At 51.4% G+C, this 24506-nt stretch overlaps 2 protein-coding genes across 6 annotated transcripts; one reads left to right on the top strand and one right to left on the bottom strand.

The window, feature by feature from the left end:
- The first annotated feature begins 854 nt into the window (after positions 1-854).
- Epha1 (Eph receptor A1) lies at positions 855-15298 on the top strand. The gene is given in 18 exon segments (NM_001107858.1): positions 855-998; positions 1862-1929; positions 6022-6303; positions 7506-7908; positions 8096-8251; positions 8536-8880; positions 8992-9119; positions 9345-9495; positions 9755-9851; positions 10057-10115; positions 10965-11090; positions 11850-12035; positions 12163-12224; positions 12324-12530; positions 12657-12806; positions 13067-13260; positions 14715-14870; positions 14965-15298. Coding segments are annotated over 18 exon segments (2934 nt in total). The 5' UTR covers positions 855-913; the 3' UTR covers positions 15044-15298.
- Positions 15154-24506, bottom strand: Zyx (zyxin). 5 transcript variants are annotated; one of them, NM_001415801.1, is given in 10 exon segments: positions 15154-15933; positions 16332-16452; positions 17159-17337; positions 17438-17607; positions 17731-17851; positions 22140-22634; positions 22744-22836; positions 22981-23183; positions 23650-23869; positions 24420-24506. In NM_001415801.1, coding segments are annotated over 9 exon segments (1695 nt in total). In that variant the 5' UTR covers positions 23858-23869; positions 24420-24506; the 3' UTR covers positions 15154-15828.

Genomic DNA, 24506 nt, shown 5'->3' with positions numbered 1-24506 from the left:
AGTTTGTTTAGGACAAGGACTGTATTGTCTCTGAGCTTAAAGGACATACACAGTGAAAGCTGAACAGACATCTGTTAAGTAGGATGGGAGGCAGTCCCAAAGAGAGAGCCCAGATATGCCACCACTAAGGTCGTGTTAAGTAGCAAGCTCCTTTCTTCACTAAAACTATACTGGGAATGCTATCTAGATCCTGGTGTATGCTCTGTGGGAGGTGCAAACTCCTCCTCTTGTTTACCAAAACCTCCTGGCTCTGGTCCGCGCCTGTCTTTCTGCCCTGGCTCCCAAGACAAGTGCTGTACCCCAGCAGTCAAACTGGCTCGTGTACCACTCCCTGAGCACACCTTGAGGCTCCCTGCCTGCAGGCCTTTCTCAATCTCAATCTTTCTCTGCCACTAAACACCCTGGTCACGCCAGCTTCTCCCTGAGGACTCCTCCAGACTTTGCAAAGAATTGTACCAATTTGCATGGTTGTCATCGGAGCCGAAAAGGATGAAGGAGTGTCTCCCACTCCTAGAATTCCAAGTGGGCATGACAAGTCTCGAGTCCACAGAAAAGAAAAGGAGTAAAACGGAGATCTCTTTCAAGTCAAGCTGAATTCGATTGAAAGCTGGATCAAAACTGGGTTGGATTTAGGATACGCTTAAGAATGTCTAGTCAATTCCTAGCAACACCCACTAGGGGGCGCCCTCAGTTTCATTCCTACTAAGACGCCTCCAGGTTTTAAAGTTTATTACCTGTCGAACAAGTTTCCTTCCTGTCTTACTGTCCCTTTAAGAAGGTGAACCAGGTGAGGCCCAGGCTCCGCCCCTCATCTGGCCCCGCCCTCCGCCCCCGCCTTGCCGGCCTGGATCGCCCAGTCCCTCGCGACCTGGCCCAGCCGTAGGGGCCGTGGTCCCGGGTCCCGGCCGGCGCCATGGAGCGGCGCTGGCCCCTGGGGCTCGCACTGCTGCTGCTGCTGCTCTGCGCCCCGCTGCCCCCGGGGGCGCGCGCCGAGGAAGGTACCGACCCCCGCCCTCTCCCTTTCCCGGCTGACCGGCAGCAGCCTGCAAGAGCCGGCATTCCTGAGGAGGCCCTCTTCCCCTCGCCCCACTACTTCTCCCTGGCTTCTCCCCAGTAGCGGGGAGATCGATCGGCCAGGCCAATCTTTGATCTTTAACCCTAGACTCCTGCCTACGGGATCAGTCACCCCTACCCTGTTGGCCAGCACTATTCGCTGCGGGTGGAGAGGGAGTTCCTGACCACAGCCAGGAAGCTGCACTCCCACTGCAGCACCATGGGACCCTCCATGTGCCCACCCCTGACCTTGCAGCACTCAGAAGTCTGAGGCGGAAAGCCTCCTTCTGCCAGCCTAACCGGATCAAAATAGTCCTCTAATGGTGGAAGGGTTAGAACTTTTGGGATTGCCAGGTGTAGGGGTCCAACCTCACACCCAAAGTTTTGCACGCCCTCTGACCATGCCCCTCCCACTTCCCAAAATCATAGCTTCGCCTAGCGCCCCACCTCCTCTACCCTCACCTTCCAGAGCAGGCCACTGATAACTGGAGTCAAAATCCAGCAGGATCCCCCTGCCAGGGTCCCACTCAGGACTATTTAGGCTTTGCTTCCCTGACATCTGCCCTTGGCATCCTTGCGGATGTTCTCCCGGGCTCTGTTGGTGTCATGTCTGGGGTTGCTCTTCCAATGCTCTGGTTCGGGCACCAGTCCCCCAGCCCTTGCCCCACTCTGCCTTTCTCCTCTGCCTCAGGATGTCACACAGTTAGGAAGACATTGTGGAAGCCTAGGACTGGGGAGTCCCAGAATACCCAATGTAGGGAGTCGGACACCTCCCTAGGATGACATCCTCCTTTTCTCCCCTATCCAGTCACTTTAATGGACACGAGCACAGCACAAGGAGAGTTGGGCTGGCTTCTGGATCCCCCAGAGACTGGGGTAAGTGTCTGAACGACCTGGGGGAAGTTCAAATCTGAAGGCCAGTGGGAAATGGGGTGGAGAGGTGGGTGGAGGAACAGAAAAGAGCAGGAAAAACTGGAAGTGTCTCCTCAAGAGGGGGAGGGGAAGCTGAGTCAGAGCCTCCAGAATGGTACTCCTGGGTAGTTGGGGGGTGTCATGCTTCACTCAGCGGGGACTATCTCCACTCCCTCACCCTCCTTCCGTAGTGGGGGATGAGCTCTCTCATCCCCTAGGAAGAGCATGCTTATGCTAAGGGAGGCTGGACCGGAGCTGAGACACCTGGAAAGCATCCCCCAGTCTCAGCTCTATTCATTACGGTGGAGTCATGTGGATGGATTTCAGAACATTAGAGGGCTCCATAAACGTGTAAATGATGTATGGGTTTTTCTTCCTGAAGGAGAGAGCCAAAATTTTCATCAAAGTCTTCAAAGGTATTTTGACTCCCTCAAACTTAAAAGCTGCTCCCGTCCAAGGCCCCAGCACACTAGGCTTGTTCTCCACCCCTCCCAGGCAGGCTCCACAAACACCATGTATTCCATCTGTTTGAGAAAGAAAAAAATACAGCTCCAAGTGGCTAACCTCCTTAGATGTCCCTGAGACCCAGTTAGCAGAGGTGGACAGTTACTGTGTCATAGCGACTGCATTCAGACCCAAAATCCAGAGACACCCTTGCTGGAACCCAGTAGAGCTGCCTCTGAACCACAGAATGGTACCTCTAGGGTTGGAGACTTACTGGTCCTGGACCTATTCTCTGGTTTCCTTCCTTCCTCCAATACCTAAAAAAATGTGCTGCTGCTGTTTCTGGGATTGGGGTTATTGCCTTCTTTCTCTCTTGGACCGGAGGGTCGAGGCTCCCCTTTGAGCTCTTCCACAGAGTGGCCTACAATTAGAGTTAATAGACTAAATCATAATGTATCCTCTAGGAGGGGCCATTTGGAAAATCCTGGATTAGGCCAGCTTTAATAGGTGCCTCATCTCATAAACCAGCTAATCACCCACAAGGAAGGCAGCAGGACCATCTGCTAGCTCCCAGTGGCTCTTTTTTAAGCTCCACCAGCCCCACCCAAATAACTCGTCCCTAATTGAGCCCCAGTGGAAGCAAGGCCCCTTTCCTGTCCGATGCTAGAAGGGCAACGCACCAGCAACTGTACTCCGACTCTCTTTCATGTCCCTTCCCTCTTTCTAAAACAGATTAAGTCCTTGGAGCCAAGCTCCCAAAATACACCCGTGTAGCAACCAACAGCTCCTGAGTGTCAAGTGAAAGGATCCTCAGTGCTGTTCCTGGCCCCAGAGTTGTCCCCATCTGTCACTGTTGGAGCTGGAAGAGACAGTTACAGCTGGGAGCATCTGTCTCCCTAGGCTCCAGCTGCAGCCTTGGCAGTCTGGCTACTGGTCTGCCACAGTACCACAATCACCCCCATCCACCTGCCTGAGCCCTGTGCCTTCTTCCTCTTAGGCTCCTAGCAAAGTTTGCCCTCAGTAGACTCCAGGCGTCCTCTCATTCCAGCTTTGTGGCCTTTGGACTCCCCTCTTCACCTTTGAACTCTGACATAATACAGAATTAGTTATATGATTCGAAATGGCTCCACTCCACCAATTCTTAATTAGTGATACTTTTTTTTTTTTTTAAGTCATGAGGGCCCGCTCGCTGGAGTGGGATAAATCTCAGAGTGAACTTTCTTAGGTTCTCAGTCTCCTCTCCATCGAGTTATGGGATGACATCCCAAATATCAGTAAACTACTTTGTGAAATCTGTGGACTTTCATAACTACATCTGGCCAAGGAAACACCTAAGAGAAAGAATGGTACTGATGAAGTGCGGTATCTGTCCCCACAGATAATCAGAACATCAACAGTAATTAAAACTTGGAATGATGATGAGAAACCCAGGCCAGTGGGACAGAGTAGAAAGTCCAAACACAGGATCCACATGTACAGTGTTCTCATGCGGGTGACCATGGAGTTTCTAGTCAATGTGGAAAGTACTGCTGGGGACAGAAATACTTCCTACCCTCCCCCTCAGTGAGCCTGTGAAAGTGACAACGGATGATGAATGAACGGGAGAAACACTATTTTAATTACCTTTACTCACACAGGATGAAGTTCCAGCAAAGTTCAGAGGGTTGAAGCGTACATATTACCCTGAGCTTTGGAAAGGAGTGGGGGCGGGGAGGTAGTGACAGGCCCAAGTGTGAAATGAACAAAGGCTGTCCTGCTGTGCCCAGTTTACAAGTCTCTGGGGTTAGAGGAGTTTTCAGTGAGCAGCCTTCTTTCTGGCAGTGTTAGCTCACTAATTTAAATCCCTTCCAAAGATGTAAGTTTCTTTTACCAAAGGGCAGCTTGTATGAGCTAATCCTGCATCTATAGTTTTTTCCTAGTAATCATCTCAAATAATGCCACATAAATATAGTTGGGGGTGTGCACTGACCCTCAAAATACTGATTGGTCACCATATTGCCAACCAGATGTCTCTAAGGTTTGTGACAGAAAAAAGGAAAAACTCTGCTCCTTGTTCCATGAGCACATACGAAAATAAATTCTAGTAAGAATAAAGTTTAAACCAAAAAAAAAAAAAACCTACAAAAATTTCAAGCCAACAGATAAAAAGAATTTTATGATCTCAGCCAAAACACACAGCCCTAAATCCATGATGTTATTATGCAAAAAATGAAAATGTGTTTTCACATAAAAGATGCCATTAGCAAAAATGTGGCATGACTGAGAATTGTGGCATGACTGAGAGTATTTGAAGCATAGATATCAAGCAAATAATTAGCATTTATACTGCACTTTTTTAAAAACTCACCCAAATGAATAACAGACTTCAGTAAACATTCATAGCCGATGAACAAAAGAGAAACATACGGTCAAGCATACGACGAGGCTGCCTTGGCAACAGCCCTGGCAAAATGTAAGAAGAACATTAATATCTCTTCTGACAAACCTTTTAGAAAATGAACTCTCTTGCACTTGTCACGGAAGTGTAAACTGATAAGAACCTTTGGAGGCCAAGTTAGCAACATCTTATAAAATTTGAGACCTATCTATTGATTCAGCGACTCTTGGAAATCTCACATTCATCAGTCTGCTTTCCTAGAATAAAATGAAAAAAAAAAAAAAAGCTAGAAACTAAGTAATTATCCAACAACAGGTGAATGGTTGATGATTATGGTGCATCCATATACTCGTATGCTGTTTATAGACTGCAGCAAGAGAGGGGTCTGTATGTAGTCTATAGGCCTAGTTTGAGGGCATCATTTGTTACAACAGAAGAGGTTACAGAATAACCCTTGTATGACATTTATTCTAACAAGGCAGAACCATCTAGACTATCTCTCAGGAGGCTTTGAAGGTGGTCTAGACAGTTTTATTTCCAACCATAAATAATGGCTTGAATAAAGATGGAAGGATGTGGAGACCTAACCTTTATCCGTCAATTCCTGAACCTGCTAGATGTGAAGTTAGAGCATAAATTCTGTGCCTGGAGTACCTGCCTTTGCACCCCAGCTCTGCCTCAGTTATCGGGCAAGCCACTCCACACTGGTTCTGTATCAGTGGCCTGTGGCAAGTTATGGTAATGACAGCCATTATCATAAGTAGATTTAAGAATTCTCTCAATGTGAAAAGAAAGTCAAGGGGTAGACTAGATGGTACATGGGATTTTGGTGTTGAGATTTTGGAAGTGGCTATGAGTAGGAGGCATATCGGAGATGGTGAGATCCCCAGGTAAATGGTTCTTTGCTTGCCTGCTCCTCCAAGGGCAGACACTTTACTGTTTGAAAAATAAGGCTCTAAAGAAACTGAAGGATAGCTTTTGAATGAGCTTTGCCTTTATGGGTACCTAACAGTTCTGCTGCCTAAGTAGGACAAAATTCCTACCCATACCCTTGTATTTGAAGCAGAAGAAATTAAGGGACCAACCAGGGCTGGGTAGGTTCTTAAAGGGTTGCTCTCTTATCTCTCCCAGTCCATCCTGGGCTGGAAGGTCCAGTGAGGTCCATTAACCTGGACCTCTGACTCCATATCCCTCTTCATCAGCTCTGCTCACTGAATCTGATTCTCTTCTTGCAGTGGAGTGAGGTGCAACAAATGCTGAACGGGACACCCCTGTACATGTACCAAGACTGCCCAATACAGGAAGGTGGAGATACTGACCACTGGCTTCGCTCCAACTGGATCTACCGAGGAGAGGAAGCCTCACGTGTCCACGTAGAGCTGCAGTTCACTGTGCGGGACTGTAAAAGTTTCCCAGGGGGAGCTGGGCCTCTGGGATGCAAAGAGACCTTCAACCTTTTCTACATGGAGAGTGACCAGGATGTGGGCATTCAACTCCGACGGCCTTTGTTCCAAAAGGTGCTGCCACCCCTTCGTGCCGTGCCATCCCTTCTCTGATATAGATCCTTACCTCGGTCCTCAACATGACCCAACTCAGCCAAGGAGAAACCGAGAAGAAACTGGAAACAAGTGCGAATGTAGAATAAGAAGGCAGGACCGGACACCAGTACAGAAAGGCTGTACTGAGTACCACTGGCTGTGCGCTGGCTTTAAGGGCATCATTTAACCTCTCCGAACAGGAGTTACCTCATCATATAATATCCTTATTGCTGGCATCCATTGAAATAGCTTGATGCTATTGTTGGAAGGGAAAGCATAGTGTGGAGATTTTCAGACGTTTCACTTCGGTGCCCATGATTTTCATAGGTGACATGCCCCCAAGAGTATTGCTTGGAACTACACAGGACAGTTCCAGACCGCTATTCACCACTCCCACGCCGTTCTCTCATAGTGTGGAAACATGCTAGAATACAAACCAGTCTCGAGCTTATTATTATAGGATGTGCTCTCATTTCTTTCCAAAGAGCGAAGGTTGTAAAGTTTGTTATTGGTAATAAATTAGTTATGACACACTCTGTAACTGATCACCTCATTGGCATCAGGCTTGGGAACACTTCCCAGTGGTGGAAATTTTATGGTCTGTAGCATTCCGCTGTCTGGGTTCCAGTCCTAGCTCCATTGTGTCATAGCTATACTGTCTGTTAGAAGAACTTGTTTGCTGTAGCCTTAATTTCCTTTTCTGTCAGGTAAAACGATAAGGCATCTTGTCTCACAGGGTTATTGCCTGAGCCAAAAAACGAGTCTATAAAATGCTCACCTGGGGACCTTGCACATCACGAGCTGGTCACGGCCGGATACATTGGGTGTTCCTTATCCACAATGCTTGGGGTCTAAAGTGTTTCAGATTTCAGACTTTGGAGTATTTATATAGACATATTTTGGGAATGGGACCTAATTCTAATTATGAATTTATTTATGTTTTATACATGTAGCTTGAAGGAATTTTAGACAGTTTTTTTTAGTTCGATTCCATTCTTTCACTGTGATTGATCACGTATGTAGAAAGTTTCCCGTTGGGGCATGTTATAGGCATTGTCAGGTTTGGAAGCTCTTTGCGGTTTAGATCTTTGGATTAGAGGTAGCCATCCTATATTAAATCAAGAGTTGTTTATTATACAGGATAAAGCAGGGGCTTAACATCATTCCTTCTTCTCGCCTAGGTAACAACTGTGGCAGCAGACCAGAGCTTCACCATCAGAGACCTGGCCTCTGGCTCTGTAAAGCTGAACGTAGAGCACTGCTCCTTGGGTCACCTCACCCGCCGTGGTCTCTACCTAGCTTTCCACAACCCGGGATCCTGTGTGGCGCTCGTATCTGTAAGGGTGTTCTACCAGCGCTGCGCAGAGACTGTGCATGGCTTGGCCCACTTCCCTCACACTCTCCCTGGACCTACAGGGTTGGTAGAAGTAGCTGGAACCTGCCTCTCCCATGCACAGATCAGCCTGGGGTCCTCAGGTACACCACGCATGCATTGCAGCCCTGATGGCGAGTGGTTGGTGCCTGTGGGTCAGTGCCAGTGCGAGCCTGGCTATGAGGAAAGCGGTGGAAGTGTGGAATGCACTGGTAAGAAATGGGGACGTGGGAAACCCCAGGGACCACCTGGGTGGGGCTTCCATGATTTTTTAACCCGAGTGGGATGTCTTTGGGGGTGTTCCAATTCCAGCAAAGGAGGATAAGGAAGGGGGTTAAAGGGTTTGTTCTTCACGTAAAATAAAACAACAAAAACCATGGTTCTACCTTCTCTCTCCAGCCTGTCCTACTGGTTTCTATCGAATGGACATGAATACTCTCCACTGTCTCAAGTGCCCCCAACATAGCGTAGCAGAGTCTGAGGGGTCTACCATCTGTACCTGTGAGAATGGACATTATCGAGCCCCTGGGGAGGGCCCCCAGGTAGCATGCACGCGTAAGTCTTGCAGTCAGGGCCTGGTGATCTGGCAACAGGTGCTAGGGCCCTCCTTCGGGCCAGAATCCAGAGCTTACCAAGTAGTGGAGACCCAGTTAGTGGGGGCACTGATTATAGCTGCCCTTGCCCTCTGTTCTCTCTACAATGCAGAAGTGTGTTATATACTACGTCCTCTGTGGTAGAGTTCACTGGGAAACGTAATTGGGATGATGGACAGAAGCAGGGGTCAGTGGCTTGGGTGAGAGCAAACGGACACTAATTTCATAACGCCTCTTCTCCCACAGGTCCCCCATCAGCTCCCCAAAATCTGAGCTTCTCTGCATCAGGCACTCAGCTCTCCCTACGCTGGGAGCCCCCAAGAGATACAGGGGGACGCCAAGATATCAGATACAGTGTGGAATGCTTGCAGTGTCGGGGCATTGCACAGGATGGGGGTCCCTGCCAACCCTGTGGAAAAGGTGTGCACTTTTCCCCGGCAGCTTCCGGGCTCACCGCATCTACTGTGCAAGTTGAAGGCCTCGAGCCTTATGCCAACTACACGTTTACCATCAAATCCCAGAACAGAGTGTCGGGACTGGACAGTTCCAGCCCTAGCAGCGCTTCTCTCAGTATCAACATGGGGCAAGCAGGTGAGGCACCTCAGACCACAGGGATGGGTGATGGGCAGGAAGCAGCAGAGGTACAACTTAAGTCATTCCTCCTTATCTTCCCCATTCAACGCTGTCATTCCGGATGTCCAGAGTCACTCTCTGGCCTGTCACTGAAGCTGGTGAAGAAAGAGCCGAGGCAGCTGGAGCTGACTTGGGCAGGGTCCCGACTCCAAAACCCTGGGGGGAATCTGAGCTATGAGCTGCACGTGCTGAACCAGGTCAGAAAACACTTGGGAGACACCATGCAGGGTTTTGGGTACATTCCTAACTTGGGGTATAGGATGGGGAGAAATAGTCAAAGCAAACTCTCTCAGGATAGAGAAAGGGTCTGCGAAGGACCCTGACCTTACTGTGACAGCCCACCCTGTCCAGGCCCTTCCATGTCTCTCTTCTTTATCAAGCCTGGCTCAGCACAACCTTATTAATGCAAGTCCCGTCCACAGGATGAAGAATGGCACCAAATGGTGCTGGAACCCAGGGTCTTGCTGACAAAACTTCAGCCAGATACCACATACATTGTCAGAGTACGAACACTGACCCCACTGGGGCCTGGCCCTTTCTCCCCTGACCATGAGTTCCGGACAAGCCCACCAGGTAGGTTACTTATCTTGTGTCCCACCCAAACATACACAGTTGTCATCTCCTGCAGACACTTCAGCTCTGATTTTTAAGTGACCCTTGCTCTTCTCTGTGTTTATGTACATAATGTGCCCATTCAATAATCTCTGTTAAGGGAAGCATAGGTCCAATGTCCATTTAGAAACTGACCCTGGGTAGACTTGGGACCCTACCTTTTAGCCTTTTTTACCTCTAATGGCTGTGAGCCCTCAGCCTTCTGAACTCTGACACCCAGTTTCCAGAAGCCTGACTGGAGGAGAGATTGTGGCCATCATCTTTGGATTGCTGCTTGGAATAGCTCTGCTGATCGGGATTTATGTCTTCCGTTCAAGGTGCTGGCTGTCTTCCCTACCCATTCATCTGGGGTCCCTTTACTTTGTTAGAAGGCTGTACCCACTAATGATCCTCCTGTTCCCTAAAACCAAAGCTTAGACATGCCCTACACCCAGTTCTCATGTCTGTGGCAAATTCAGCCAGAGCTCATTGGACCACTGAGGTTTCCCCGAGTCCCTGAAGAAGTTGCCCTACTTCCCACAGGAGAGGCCAGCGACAGAGACAGCAGAGGCAGCGTGAACGCACCACCAATGTCGATCGAGGTGAGCCAGGAGTGTGAATGGGTGAGAGAGAGGGTGAGAGAGAGGGAGAGAGGAAGAAGGAGAGGAAAAGTGAGAGGGGCAGGGGGAGGGGGTAGAGAGAAAGAGAGAGAGGCAAATAGACAGACAGACAGATAGACACCCAGGTCAACTCTGGGAATGCTGGTGCAATATATTGTCCCTAAGGATCTTGTGTTTTGCCACCTAATTAATTTTGGTTAATTAACTCTGCCCTGATAGCTGTCAGCAAGCAGCTCTGATGCAATTATCTACGAGTTCTCGATACCAGTGCACAGCTTCTCTGGGTTCTGGACCATGTTCCCCAGCTTGGTGGCCAGGTCTATGGGCTAAGGCCAGGCAGGAAGAGGTTGAAGTCCTCTGAGACATGTAGCAGGCTTCCTGCTTGTCACCTCATTAGTTGTCTCTGCCAAAGGGAGCATTTGCTGTCTATCTGAGTAGCTGGCACTGAAGGGAGGCTTCATCTGGGAGTGAATGAGCTGTAAGTGACTTGGACAACATGGGGACAGAAGCTGGGTCACAAGTCATAGGAATATCGGGTAACTCAGGGCAGGGAATTTACTGCAGGATCTGAATTCTAGCCACTGCTGTACCCTGAAGAGTAGGACAGAAAAGCCTGGAAAATAGACAAGAAAAAGGCTGGGGTCCATATGGTAGCTTTATGGCTAAGAATAGAGATTTTCTCTGTTTGAGCTAAAGCCAGACTCACCTCAGAGAGCAAAGAAGTACTGGGAATGGGCTCAGCTGTCTGCCCTTCCTAGCCCTATCCCTCCCGTGCTCTGATCCCTGTGCTACATTGGCTGAGCTCTCTTGTTCTCCCACCCCTTCCCCCAGAGGACAAGCTGTGGCTAAAACCCTATGTGGACCTCCAGGCCTATGAGGACCCTGCACAGGGAGCCTTAGACTTTGCCCAGGAACTGGACCCTGCCTGGCTGATTGTGGACACTGTCATAGGAGAAGGTAAGCTCTGCTGTGACCCCCATCTGGTCTCCTCTGTGTGGTGGCGCATGGCCGCTACCAGGTTCCTTTCTTCGAGCCTTGAGTTCCCACGTGAGCCCATGCCTGCTTTATCCTGTATCCTTGAATTTCTATGCCCTGGAGCAGCCTCTTCCTCCTACACACTTTGCTCTGTGGTTTTGGGGTTTCTGATAAAGAATGTTAAGTACACCATTTCTACCCATAGAGGTGTGAACGTGACAAGGTGCAGGTTGTTCTCAGAGGATTCCCAAAACAGGAGAGATTCAGAGCCTCCCTAAGTGAGCATTCTACCCCATCAGGGGCCCAGTGTCCTTGGGCTGCCCCAATCCCCTGGGTCACCAAGGAAAATAGATCTCAACTGAGAACAAAGCCTAGCAGTGTCCTTGTCAGTGGTGCAACTGAGCCAGCAAGAGCTGTGACCAGGGAGCTCACTCACAGGAAACAGGCAGGCCTTCTGTTATGCAGTCATTAGCCCTGGACCAACTTATCCTTCATAAACACAGTGCATAGTTACTGAATACCTAACGTACGCCTAGGACCATGCTAGCCATGGAAGACAGCACTGGTTGGGTCGCATAGCTTCGTGCTGGTTCCAGACTGTCGCTTTTCTGGAAGGGCAACCCGAGCTCTGTCCTTCCTCAGATTCCCAATGAGGAGAAACCAGAGGACTGGAGGTGACACCACCTGATCATGGGATAGTCTGACTGCATCAAGCCACAACCTTATTTTCCTCTCATCTAGGGGAGTTTGGGGAAGTGTATCGGGGAGCCCTGAGAATCCCCAGCCAAGACTGCAAGACCGTGGCCATTAAGACCTTGAAAGACACATCCCCAGATGGCTACTGGTGGAATTTCCTTCGAGAAGCAACTATCATGGGCCAGTTCAACCACCCACACATTCTACGCCTAGAAGGTGTCATCACGAAAAGTATGTGCAGTGGTCCCCAAGAACTGGAGTGGAATGTGTGGGAGAGGGGTGCGAGCAATGGAGGAGGGGAGTAGGCTGTCAGTGGAGAAAACCAGGGTCTAGCTGTGATGCATGTGCTGTGTCCCAGGAAAGCCGATCATGATCATCACAGAATTTATGGAAAATGGAGCCCTTGATGCCTTTCTGAAGGTGAGGCCGGCAGAGGGTCAGTTCAGGAGGGGTCACACCTTGGAGTCTCATGTCTCACAGACTTTTCATCCTCTGATATATACATTCGCCCTACTACAGGAACGGGAGGACCAGCTAGTTCCTGGTCAGCTAGTGGCTATGCTTCTGGGCATAGCATCAGGCATGAACTACCTCAGTGGCCACAATTATGTCCATAGAGACCTGGCTGCCAGGAACATCTTGGTGAATCAGAACTTGTGCTGCAAGGTATCTGACTTTGGCCTGACCCGCCTCCTGGATGACTTCGATGGCACCTATGAAACCCAGGTTGGAGCCCCATCCACATTCACATTTACACTTCTTTTGCTGACCCATGCTCAAGCAAGATTTCCTTTCCAGTTTTGTACTAGTCCGTGCCCTGAAACAGCACTCTTCTTTGCAATGCCTTCTTAGGGAGGAAAGATCCCTATCCGTTGGACAGCCCCAGAAGCTATTGCCCATCGGATCTTCACCACAGCCAGTGATGTTTGGAGCTTTGGGATTGTAATGTGGGAGGTGTTGAGTTTTGGCGACAAACCCTATGGGGAGATGAGCAATCAAGAGGTAAACCTGGACTATTTCCCCATGTCATCCCTGATACAATTCCTGTCTCTTCTAATCCCACCCCCCACACCCACGGTCTTTTCCTATGAGTATTACTTTTCAACTCCAACCTTTGGCACTAGTTCCTGTGCTCCCTTCCCTGTTACTTCTTTGCTATCCTGGCTGGGGTTACTTACAGGTGACATCTCAATCATCTTGTACAAGTGGTTTTCTAGTGGATCTAACTTCCTCCCTAGACATCTCTCCATCTCTTTTACCAGGTAATGAAAAGCATTGAGGATGGGTACCGGCTGCCCCCTCCTGTGGATTGTCCTGCCCCCCTGTATGAACTCATGAAGAACTGCTGGGCTTACGACCGTGCCCGTCGGCCCCACTTCCTCCAGCTGCAGGCACATCTGGAACAGCTGCTCACGGACCCCCATTCCCTAAGGACAATTGCCAACTTTGACCCTAGGTAAGTATGTCCAAGAAGGATGGGGGTTTGGAGGTCAAATCTGGAAAAATAAGAATGGACATTCCATCCTATCCACTGAGTGTTGGGCCCTGGGGAGCACTGGACAGAATCCAGCATGAGATAGCACCCAGTCCGTGTCTTCTGGGGAAACTCAGGCTGACAGAGGTAGGATCAGCTACCATGGTGTTAACTTGATGCAAGGTAAAAAGCTGAGAGCACGTACGGTTTAAAGAGTCAGACGTAGGTTACCCACCTCTCACTCTTTCCCTTGGAACCTTTAAAGTCACTCTTGCTTGTCACCCCTACTATGTTAATTAATGACTGGGCCCTCACCTCTGGCCTCACTTCCTGTGGCCATCTGAAAATTGGGATATTTCCCTTTCCCCACACACATATACTCGAATGTGGAGGAAAGATCACAGATTTGACACATCTTGGAGGACGTACTAGCTCAAGCTCTTTTGCTACAGCCTTGAACTTGCTCCCGAGAACATAGGCAGCTGGATTAGGGTAGGGACAGAAGGGAGTCTGAGGAGGCCTCTGACTACATGGCCAGTCTGGCAGGAGCATGAGGAACACGGGATCACAGACAGGACAGAATGGTAGAGGCTGCAGCCCTGAGAATGGGAGGCAGCCAAGGTCAGGACAGAGGACCAGCCATGCTGAAAAGGTAGCACTTTGTGAGAACAAGAGATGGTGACCAGTTTCCCAAAACTGTCTTTGTCCAGAAACATGGCCAGAATGTAGAGAATGAAGTGGAAGGAGGGAGGGAGTCAAGCTGGGAGCCAGGCGAGGCTGGACTTCAAGTGCTTTATCGGGAAAAGCAGCTTGGTGTACCCGCCTGAGTATCAAATCCACCATATATAACCTTGTTTCTGGGAGAAATTGTTTTCATGTTCCAACTTTTGAGACTATCTTTTGGAGCACAACTCCCTCAGACGCTGGAGACTGTGTGTGCTAATCTTTCTGGAATGCTGGATATTTTTCCCCCAGCAGATTTACTTTGCTAATGGTTTTTGGCTCTGGCTGGCTTTCCTACAGGAACACTCATTGTATTATGGTTATCAGAGTGTAAGAATAACAGTCCGGGTTGAATATGGCAAGTGAGGGCTGCTCCTAGGTGGACATCTTAGGAGAAGGGAGCACCCTGCCGTAGCCCCTGGTTTCTCAGTCAAGCATTCATGTCTAAAGGATTCACTGCACTAGAGATGGCCACGGCAACCACCCTCTAGATCTACCTAAGGGACAGGTCAGTGTGCTGCCTGCCTGCTGCTTTGAGAGAGCAGAGCATACCAGGAAACAGGCCAGGAAGTAAGCTCAAGTAGCAGCCAGTTTATGTGCAGAGCCTAGATGAGCTAACACAAGCATCTGACTCAATGCTGGCTGCCATGTGGTGGCCCAGGCCAGCCAGCTCCTGAACTTCAGGGGTACAAACATGATGTTGTTTCCCATAGGGTGACCCTACGTCTGCCCAGCCTGAGTGGCTCTGATGGGATCCCTTATCGAAGTGTCTCTGAGTGGCTTGAATCCATACGCATGAAGCGCTACATCCTGCACTTCCGCTCGGCAGGCCTGGACACCATGGAGTGTGTGCTGGAGCTGACAGCCGAGTGAGAACGCTGGGGCCAGGCAGCACCAACATGGGCATGGGAGGGTGGCTGAGGTTGAGCTTCTAGACTCACAGCCTCCTTCTCTCTTCCACAGGGACCTGACGCAGATGGGAATCACATTGCCAGGGCACCAGAAGCGCATTCTCTGCAGTATTCAAGGATTTAAGGACTGAGCATCCACTGAAAAGATGTTCCAGCCCTCTGTCCACTCCCTGGGCCTTTCCTCAGCCTACGAAATGTAGGCTATTGGTGCTGCTCCTGCCCAGTCAATCAGAACTCTGCCTTTGGACCAAGGAGCCTTTGTTTATAAAGGGGGTGGGTGGGGTACAAGTGAAGGGGACTGTGGGTGGGTGGGTGCTGGGGGGAGGGTTTAATATATATACTTACATATGCATTATCTATTTTTGTAAATAAACAGAGTTGAGTTTTTATCCCTCCCCTGATCTTTTTCCCCATCAAGACCCTTTATTTCAACTCCAAGAGTATAGGGTATTATCAAAAAACCAAGTGCTAGCAATTCTGGAAAATGAGGTTTTATAATCTTAGCTGTGGCCACAACCTAGCAGCACAGAGCAAGGTGGGTGTCCAGGCTGCTGGAGCCACGTTCCCAGAGGGTTGGGGCTTCCACCCTCAGCAAGCACATTGCATAGGCTGCTCAGGCCAGCCAAGGGCATTGGTGCAGCAGTGAAAGCAGCAGCACTAAATGTGACCCTTGGGTTGGGGGCCTCAGGATGATAGGTGATCCCTGCAGAAGAGGCAAGGGTTGGAGCCCAGGGCTGGGCCTCAGCACCAGGACGGAGCCTCAGTACTTCTAGGCCATGCTGGGGCCCTGGGTCAGGGCACTTGAGACACAAGGGAGGGATTTGGAATGCAGGGAGGGTGGAGGCAAGGACTGGCCTCTGTGGGTGGTCCACGGTGGGGGATGGACCTGTGGTGTGGAAGGAGGTCCATCTTCAACTCAGGTCTGGGCTCTAGCAGAGTGGCACTTCCGACAAAGGACATGGCCATCCAGAGGGAAACAGCCGTTGTCATCTGCCTCAATGGACAGGGCTTTCCCACAGTCCTGGAAAGGGGGAAAGCTGTGAGGAAAGCTGGCCAGGAAGGTGCCTGCTTCACCCACTACTGTGCTGCAGCTGCACCTGAAGTGGGAAGACCAAGTGTGCCTAGGGCTGACATCCTGGCCTCGCACTGTCTTCCTGATCACACTACCTTCCCTGCTCCTTACCAGGCCTCTTCTGTAGGAGTACAGTCTGCAGGGAACCTCCCCACTGCCATCCCACCACAGGGTTGGAGTCTATCCCATCCTATCCCAACTGCATTCTGACTGCTTCTCACTGCTACAACACCCCCAATTCCAGTGCATACATGCACAAGGCAAACCCACAACTCTTCCCTCCCATTGGCAAGTCCCTTAGTTTTCCCATGGCTCAGAGATCTCTCAAGACAGAAGGGACAACTGACCTCACACTTGTAACACTTCATATGAAAGTTCTTATCCAGCGCGACTACTCGCACAGTCTCATCCCGGCCAGGCTCAGGCATGATGGGCTCCGAGCAGACAGAGCACCTTGGAGCATATTGCCTAAAGGGTCAGAAAGCAGTTCCAGAAGGTTCAGTGGATCCAGGCACCCTGTCAGGCATTTAGCCCTCAGGAGGGCACAGGATAAGGAAGCACGGGTTGTGTGGCCACAAGGAACACCTGCTTATTCCACATGTATGGGTGGAGCAAGTTCATGAGAAAGGCCAAAGAGCAAGTAGCACACAGCAGGCCCTTATCAAGAGAAATTTCCTGCCTCTCTACTCACACAATGCTCCATCTCCCACACCTCGGTCACAGGTGTTCCTCCACACCCTACCCCACCCACACTACACGTTACCAGGAACCCTGAAGCGGAACACAAGATACCTGCATGTGCAGTTCTCCAGCCTGACCCCAGAGAAAGAAGAGGGAATCCTAGTCACCCCCAAAAAATGCCCCAGACATACAGTCCAAGTCGGTAACAGACTATTTAGTTCTGAGAAAAAGCTAACACCCCAAGCAGCTGTGCTGCACAGGAACTCTGAGAACCCAGCCTACACGTGACTCTAGCCACTCTAGGACCACCTGCTGAACACAAGGCACATCCCAAGCAGCCCAAGGGAGTCGAGGCTAACGTGGAAACAGCCTAAGGCCACAATTATGGTCAGCAACCAAGATCTGTGCTCTATGGCTGACCTACAGCCAGGTGGGAGCCTGGTTACAAGACAAAACATGGATGGAACAGAAAACAGACACGACAGATCCTCACTTGTGATAGTCAGGAACACAGTGGGGCTGATTGGCCTGGTCCACAATGAAGGAAGTGCCCTCCAGGGGACAGGCGCAGACCACACAGGTGAAGCAATGTGGGTGGTAGGCTTTGCCAGTGGCCCTCAGCATTCGGTCAGTGATGGGCTGCCCACAAGTGTTGCACTTCTCCAGAGTGTCCTGGGAGACAATTAGCAGGTTGTGAAGGAACCAGAGTACCCAAGTCTCTTCCAGGATTCATCCAGCCCCACCGCAACCGGAAGTCCCCAGACAGACTTACAGTGTAGCAGCCCTCACAATACGGTGCCCCCTCCAGGCTATAGAACTGCTGTCCCTGCAGCTGCTGCTGACACTGATGACAAGTGAAGCAGGTGATATGGAACAGTTGTCCCAGTGCACGGACTGCAGGCTGTGCTCGGGCCAGTGGCTGACTGCATTTGCCACAGGACTCTGGGAAGACCAAAAATTGCATCTCAACCAGAAGGACAGAAGCTCACGAGAGCTCTTGTAAGTTCATAGCCAGCCAACACACCAATAGGTGAGGTGTCCCCGAAGAGCGGGTGCTGGACTCACCATTTACTGCCACGCTCTGCCTCTGAGGGTGCTCCATGTCCTGCATCAGCTGCTGGGTCAGCTGCTCCAACTCTTCCACCTCCTTCAGGGTCAAGGGGCCTGGGCCTCCAGGAGAACGTACCTTAAAAAAATAAAAAGAAAAGAAACCAAAGCACTCTTTATGTTCTCTAAATCCTCCCAGATGGACCTACTGACCCCTTCTTACACTGAGACTCAGCTTTTACCTCCTCCCGATGCTTGGTCTCCTCAAGCTCCTCTCTCCCCGGCTCTCTTTCCTGACCCCTAGCACTATCCTTAGCCTCCATCTCCTACTGTGTGGGACATCTTCATTTATATAATACAAACCCTTGCAACCCCTGGCATTCAGTCAGGCCAGAGCAACTAAGCAGGGGGAATCACACACACAGCAGCTCAGATCACAAAAGCATCAGATATACCAGACCACAACACCAATTTCACAGGGCCTGCTCAGACAGCCCCCTCCTCCTACCACAAATGCCACACCATATGCACGCACACACACACACACACACACGCACGCACGCGCACACACACACACACACACACACCCTGCCTGCTGCTGAGTGGCCTGTCAGTATGAGGATGTAACACAGGTTGAAAGCATAGGTTAAACCCCAAAAGCTGTGTGTAGGAGGCCAGCCCTAAGCTTTTCAAACAGACACGGTGATCAAAGTGAGGGTTTTCTAGTCGACCTGACCCCAGTCCTTCCCCAGTAAAGTCTCCAGGGGAGGGCAAAACGTCAGTTCCTAAGCCAGCCCACTCCTCCTATGTAGAAGACCCTGAGGGCTAAATATCCTTGAGGGGAGAGAACATTCTTTGGTTAAGGGCAAGAACTTGAGGGACTATATGACCTGTCCCAGCGTGTCTGGGTGAGTCTAGTCGACTGCAGGATTTACATGCACTCAGGACACTGTGGCCTGAATCATTTTCTGACGCCTCCATCCCTCCACCTCTGGAGCCCTTCACTATCTCCTCTCTAGTACTCAGAGTTCTACCTCCCATGCTGTACCTTCCCAAGAAAAGCACAAAAGTCCCCCAGACCTTAGTCACCTTCCCTAAAACTGACTCCTGCAGTCCCTCTACTCTTCACTAACAGGAGTCCTTGAATGCAAGCTTCACCTTTCACTTCTTCCAAGTTCCCTTCCCTGCCCTTTGAGGACAGGGAAACGGACACGGACGCAGCTCATCCTTGCTCTCTAGTGAATGCTACTATAAATGGCCATTCCCACGTTTGGAAGGATAAACTGCTCAACCGCACGTCTCCCTGTGGGTACCCGTGTCCTTCCTGCAGGACACTATCAGCTGCTGCCTTCTCTGCCAGTCAGCAGCAATGTCACTGTTCAACTCCCTCGGCTTCAAAATTCTCTTCTTCCTATCATCTACCACAGGACATCTTGGACCTACACTTATCAGAACTTTGGTCCCAAGATCCTCCCCAAATATTCCCACCTCTCCTTTCACCACCCATACTAACAGCCAAACAGAAGGTCTTGAGTGTCCCAGGGCCTGCCCACGTGCCTTGTCAATCAAGTGCCTAGACTGGCTTGGTCTAGCTTTTTCAACAAAGGCCTCTTCTACCACCCTAGGCTATCTGGTCCAATCTCTAACCCTGGGCCACAGCACTGCCTGTTTCCTGTTTTGCCTCCACACTGCAGAAAGTAGGTGGAGAGACCACTGAACACTGCAGAGTTCCCAAAACACTGCAGCACCTGCCACACCCTCCCACCCTCCAGCCCCAACCTCTCTGGTATTTGGATCTGCCAGATTCCCAGTTGCCTTCCCCACAGCAGCTGTTCCAAACCTTTTCCATCTCCCCGAGCCCCCAACAGTTTCACCCCCTCCCTCATCACACACACCGATGACCTCACCCCTTAAATGCCTGGCAGCTAGCCAGTTTAACTTCCCTCATCCTTCTTTCTCTCCAATCAAACACTGTGTGTCACCCTGTCCTTCCTCCCTTCAGTGCCTCTCTGGGGTCAATTGCTGCTCTCTGAGATCTCTGGCTTCTTCCCCACTGGCTTTTGCCTCCTGATTGAAATGTATACTTGGATTCTCTTCCCCTAAGTTGAAGCTGGTGAGACACACACACACACACACACACACACACACACACACACACACACACAGAGAGAGAGAGAGAGAGAGAGAGAGAGAGAGAGAGAGAAAGAGAGAAAGAGAGAAAGAGAGAGAGACAGAGAGAGAGAGAGACAGAGAGAGAGACTGAGAAGGACTGAGACTCACACTCTAGTCTGACTGGAACTCTTAGTAATCCTCCTGCCTCAACTTTCCATGTTCTGTATCTTACAGACCACCATACTCAACTTCACAGCTAAACTTTGAGATCAGGCTACACTACCAACTTCCATGTTTCCACCAATTATTCATTCAACCTCTGTCACCACCATATATGGTCCAAATAGTCCTAACGAAGTCCTTACGAAGTCCTAAGAGTTGAACCCCTGCTTATCTAAGTCATGCTCCCTAAACCTACATGAAGTTCCCAAGGTCACATCATCCACTTCTAAGAATCCCGTCCTGGGATCTTCCTCCATTCTCTCTGCACAGCACAAAGTGGCCCAAGGTCCCTGAGGCTCTTAACTTCCTGCTATGGAATTCTTGGAAGACTTGTCAGCTACCTCTAACTTGAGGCCTGCCCTTGTGTTACAGTCCCACATTAGCTGAATGACAGTTCCAGCTGAAGGCAAGTGCTCCTGAAGCCTGTTGCTCAACACAATGACATCTAGACCCCTCCTCTTCCCGTTCAAACCATTTCCCCATCTGCACTTCTCTATTTTGTCAGTAATATTGTTACTCCTCAACATACCCAGCTCTGAGCCTCCCTGGCATTTGTGTTCGCCCACCCCAGCTGCTCTCAGTTGCAGCCTCCTGTAGGCCCTTCCATTGGAACAGCTCTCATCCATGGATCTTATTTCTCACTGCAACTAATACTACTGTGGCCCAGGAGTGAACTCACCTGCATCCCAGATCTCCCTACCTCTAATATGCACTTCGGCTGGAAAAGCTTTGCAGTATTACTTTTCACCAGTCCTCCTGGCCAAACCACACACAACTGAGACACCATCAGTGATTCTCCAATGCGCACAAGCTCCCTACTGGAGATTTTGTTCTCTAGTGCTTCTGCCACAAATCTCCACCCATCTCAAGCACAGCTCAAAGTCTGTCTGCTAGGAGCCTTGTGCTTTCTGTTCTCCAAATAGCCCTCCTGTGTTATCCGTACCCTGGAATTCTCCACAAGCTCTATCCACCTAATCCTCTTCTCAATCCCTTCTGGATTCTCAAGTCCTCAAGTACCTGAAGGCAGACCAACCTCGTGAAGCTGTTCCTAAGTTGCCAGCCCCCATGCTGGGTCATAGTTTCAAATCCCTGTAACTCAGATTCTGAGCTATCAGAATCCAGCTACACTTATTCCTACACTGTGTCTGAGTACATCCAGACGTTTACAGTTACCAGTCAGATACCCAGAAAGTCCCTTCAACTCAGAAGATCTCTTTCTCTGAACTAACAGGCAACAACTGTACTGTCTGTTTCTATTTTGAGCTCTTATGTGCTAGACTAAGAAGATAAGCTGACTTGCACTTCACCGTTGTTTGGGATGGGTAGCTATTTCAAAGACGGGTGTGTGATGTGTGTGTGTGTGTGTGTGTGTGTGTGTGTGTGTGTGTTCAAAGTTCACCCAATTTTACTAGGGTCTAACAACTTGTGAGAAACAGGCTAGAAATTCTACCCTGAACCTGTGACTTCAGAAGACTGAACCTGTTGGAGAGATCTCTCCAGCCCATAGACCCAGCCTCCAGAGCACAGAGCAGTGCCTGGCACTCAGCTGATGCTGGCCCAGCAAGTGTTTCCAGGTGCTGACTATACTTTTATCTCTAGATGGGCCCTCAGGCAATGAAGTGCTCAGAAAACCCAGGAGCCTAGGGATTTAGTCAAGGCCCAAGAATGGGAAAAACTAAGGTTGGGCTAATGATCTCATTCTCCTCTCTAACATTCTAGGGCAGAGGCACAGGGGAAACGTTGTATCCTCTTTTTTTTTTTTTTTTTTTTTTGGTTCTTTTTTTCGGAGCTGGGGACCGAACCCAGGGCCTTGCGCTTCCTAGGTAAGCGCTCTACCACTGAGCTAAATCCCCAGCCCCTGTATCCTCTTACTTCTAAACCCCAGCTGCTGTACCGATTGACCCAGGCCCCAGCTAGTCCCAGACTTCCTCCAGAAGAACTTTCTCTCTGCCAGGACAGATAACCCTACACTTCCCCCATCACCACACCCACTCTGGCTCCTCTAGTTCTCTACCCCACCCTCACCCTCTTGCCCTCTTTTTTCTGCAGTCCTATTTCATCCAGCCCCTGGCCTCAGCCTGTGGCTTCCTCACCTGGTTTTGGTTTTGAGCTGGTGGAGGCAGTGGGTGCTGCTTCTCTTGAACTAGGGGCTTCTCCTTCTGCTGAGCATAGGTGAAGCTAGGGGGCTGGGGGGAGCCTGTGCCCACAGAAGAAGGAGCTTCCAGAGGCACCGATTTTTGACTGGGCTGTGGCCCAGGTCCACTTGGAGCACCAGGGCTGAATTTGGAAGCCACGGGAGTAAATTTAGGTGCCACTGGAGCAAACTTAGGTGCTGGAGTTGGAGCCTGAGAAAGGGGACCTCGGGGCTGTGTATTAGCGGAAGACACAGACTGGGGTTGGACATGGGGCTTGGCCTGAGGCTGGGCATGGAGCTGGACCTGAGGCTTGGCCTGCGGCTGAGGTGGTGGCTGAGAGCTAGAAGGGGCCTTCCAAGGAGGTAAGGGTGCTGTGCCCACAGGGGCAGGCTTGGTACTAGGTTTGGGAACAAATGGAGTAGCAACTGGTGGAGGTACATATCCAGATGACACCTGCAAGGAGAAGCAGAAGGGGGGGATGTACTTAGAGGAGGTGGACATCTCTTCCTGTATCCCCTCCTCTCCTTCTAGGCCCAGACTTTCCTACTGTCCTGCCCCTTACCCGGGCTTTGAAGGGATCGTTCTTGGTCATGTCATCCAGCAGTGAGGACAGAGAGTCGATCTCCAGGTCAATACTGCTCACTTTCTCCCTGGGCTGGAGGGTCAGGGGTCAGAGCACCCATCCCAGTCTTCCCTTGTCGTCCCACTCCCATCGGGAGAGAGTTAAAGACTCCTCTCCAGCTCATGGAGGCGTCCCCCACCCCATCTCCAGCAAAGCTGCCCTCCAAGCCCTCCCTACCTGCGGTGGGAGCTGGGTAGGGGCCTCAGGTCCTCCCTCCTCCTCCAGTGGAGGTGGAGGGGAGGGGAAGATGTCCTCCTCCAGAGGAGCAGGGGGGAATGGTTCTTCGATCAACGGGGGAGGTGGAGGTGGGAAGGCACCTCCCAGGGCCCCCTCTGAGTCGTCGCCCTCCCCAATAACGGGAGGAGGGGGCAAAGGAAAGTCTGGGTAGGAAGGAGAGAGAAGGCTATCAGTACCGGCCCTCGTTCCTTCTCTCAGCCTACTGTTTTAACCCCCTAATCCAAGAACTCTTTTTCTGCATCCCAAGAGCGTGTGCAGACCATAACAGGGGCTCGGGATGCCCTGGGCGAAGCAGGTCGAGTGAGAACGAGCTAGGTTGAAGAACCGTGCAGCTCCCGTTACACTTCAGAGAACGGATCCAGAGGGGAAGATTCCTGGCCCACATTCCCGCCTCCTACCCCCAGGCGGGAGTCTTGGAACAGTCCCAAGGGTTCTGGCTCCTAGCCAGGAGCTCCAAGATGAGGTAAGAACATCTGCTCAGGACAGGGTAGCCACCCAGAGCCCAGCCCCCTCCACAACAGCCTTTCCAGACAACCCCAAATTCCCCAAACCACCGACCCCCAACCTGGCGCCCGAGAAGAATCGGGGCCCCCAATCCCAGCCGCATACCTTCCGGGGGCGGTGGGGGGATCTCGCCCACCCGGCCCATCTGTGCTCTCTGGGCCCCGGCTGCCACAGGAGACTCGCTGTCCCCAGGCCGGAAAGGATTCACTTTGGGCTTCGGGGCCACAACCGGGGCGAACTTCTTCTGCGGGGCGTAAAACGCGGGGGCCGAGACCGAGACGGAGATCGCGGGAGGCGGGCGGGGGGCCGCCATAGTCAGGCCGGGCTGCTGGGGGTGGGTCGTCAGGTTACGCAGAGCGGTGCCGGGCTGACACTCCTCGGTCCAAGAGCCCCTCGGTGACCCCACCCTCGCCTCCCCGCGTCCCCTTCCCGGGGCTGCGGAGCTTCTCCCCGCGCCTCACCGCGGGCAGGAGCGTGAGAGCCGCGTCTCGGATGACCGCCTCGGCGCCGAGTCCACGGACTCTGCGTCCCGGTCCGGAGCAGCTTCTAGCCAAGCGGGGAGGGACGACGCGCAAGGGAAGGGAGGGAGGGGGCGGGGAGAGAGCGGCGCCCAGACCATACAAGGAGCGGCCCGGAGAGGGGGCGGGGAGAGGCCGGGGAGGGAGGGCCGGGCAGGAAACTCCCCCAGGAAGGGGCCCGGGTCCTGCCCTGGGCCGCAGGCTCTGCAAAGGTCCGCCTGCGGCCTCCCTACGCATCACCGCCCCCGCCGGGCACAGACCACCCTTCCCCAGCACAGGCCTCTGATGTCATTTCCTGACCTGCCACCTACCCCCCCTCCCCCCTCCCGACCCGCGAGTGCTGGAGAACTGACTCACCGTCCGCACTCCGGGGCTGTGCAGGCCGGCGAGTATCCCAGAGGTCCCGAAGCTGCTCAGTCCCGCTTCCCGGGCCTGCCTGCCATT

The sequence above is a fragment of the Rattus norvegicus genome, chromosome 4 (genome assembly GCF_021556685.1).
Source record: "Rattus norvegicus strain SHRSP/BbbUtx chromosome 4, alternate assembly SHRSP_T2T, whole genome shotgun sequence".
NCBI classification, from domain to species: Eukaryota; Metazoa; Chordata; class Mammalia; order Rodentia; family Muridae; genus Rattus; species Rattus norvegicus.
The sequence above is the reverse complement of the archived record's forward strand: the minus strand, read 5'-3'. Positions and strand labels throughout refer to the sequence as shown.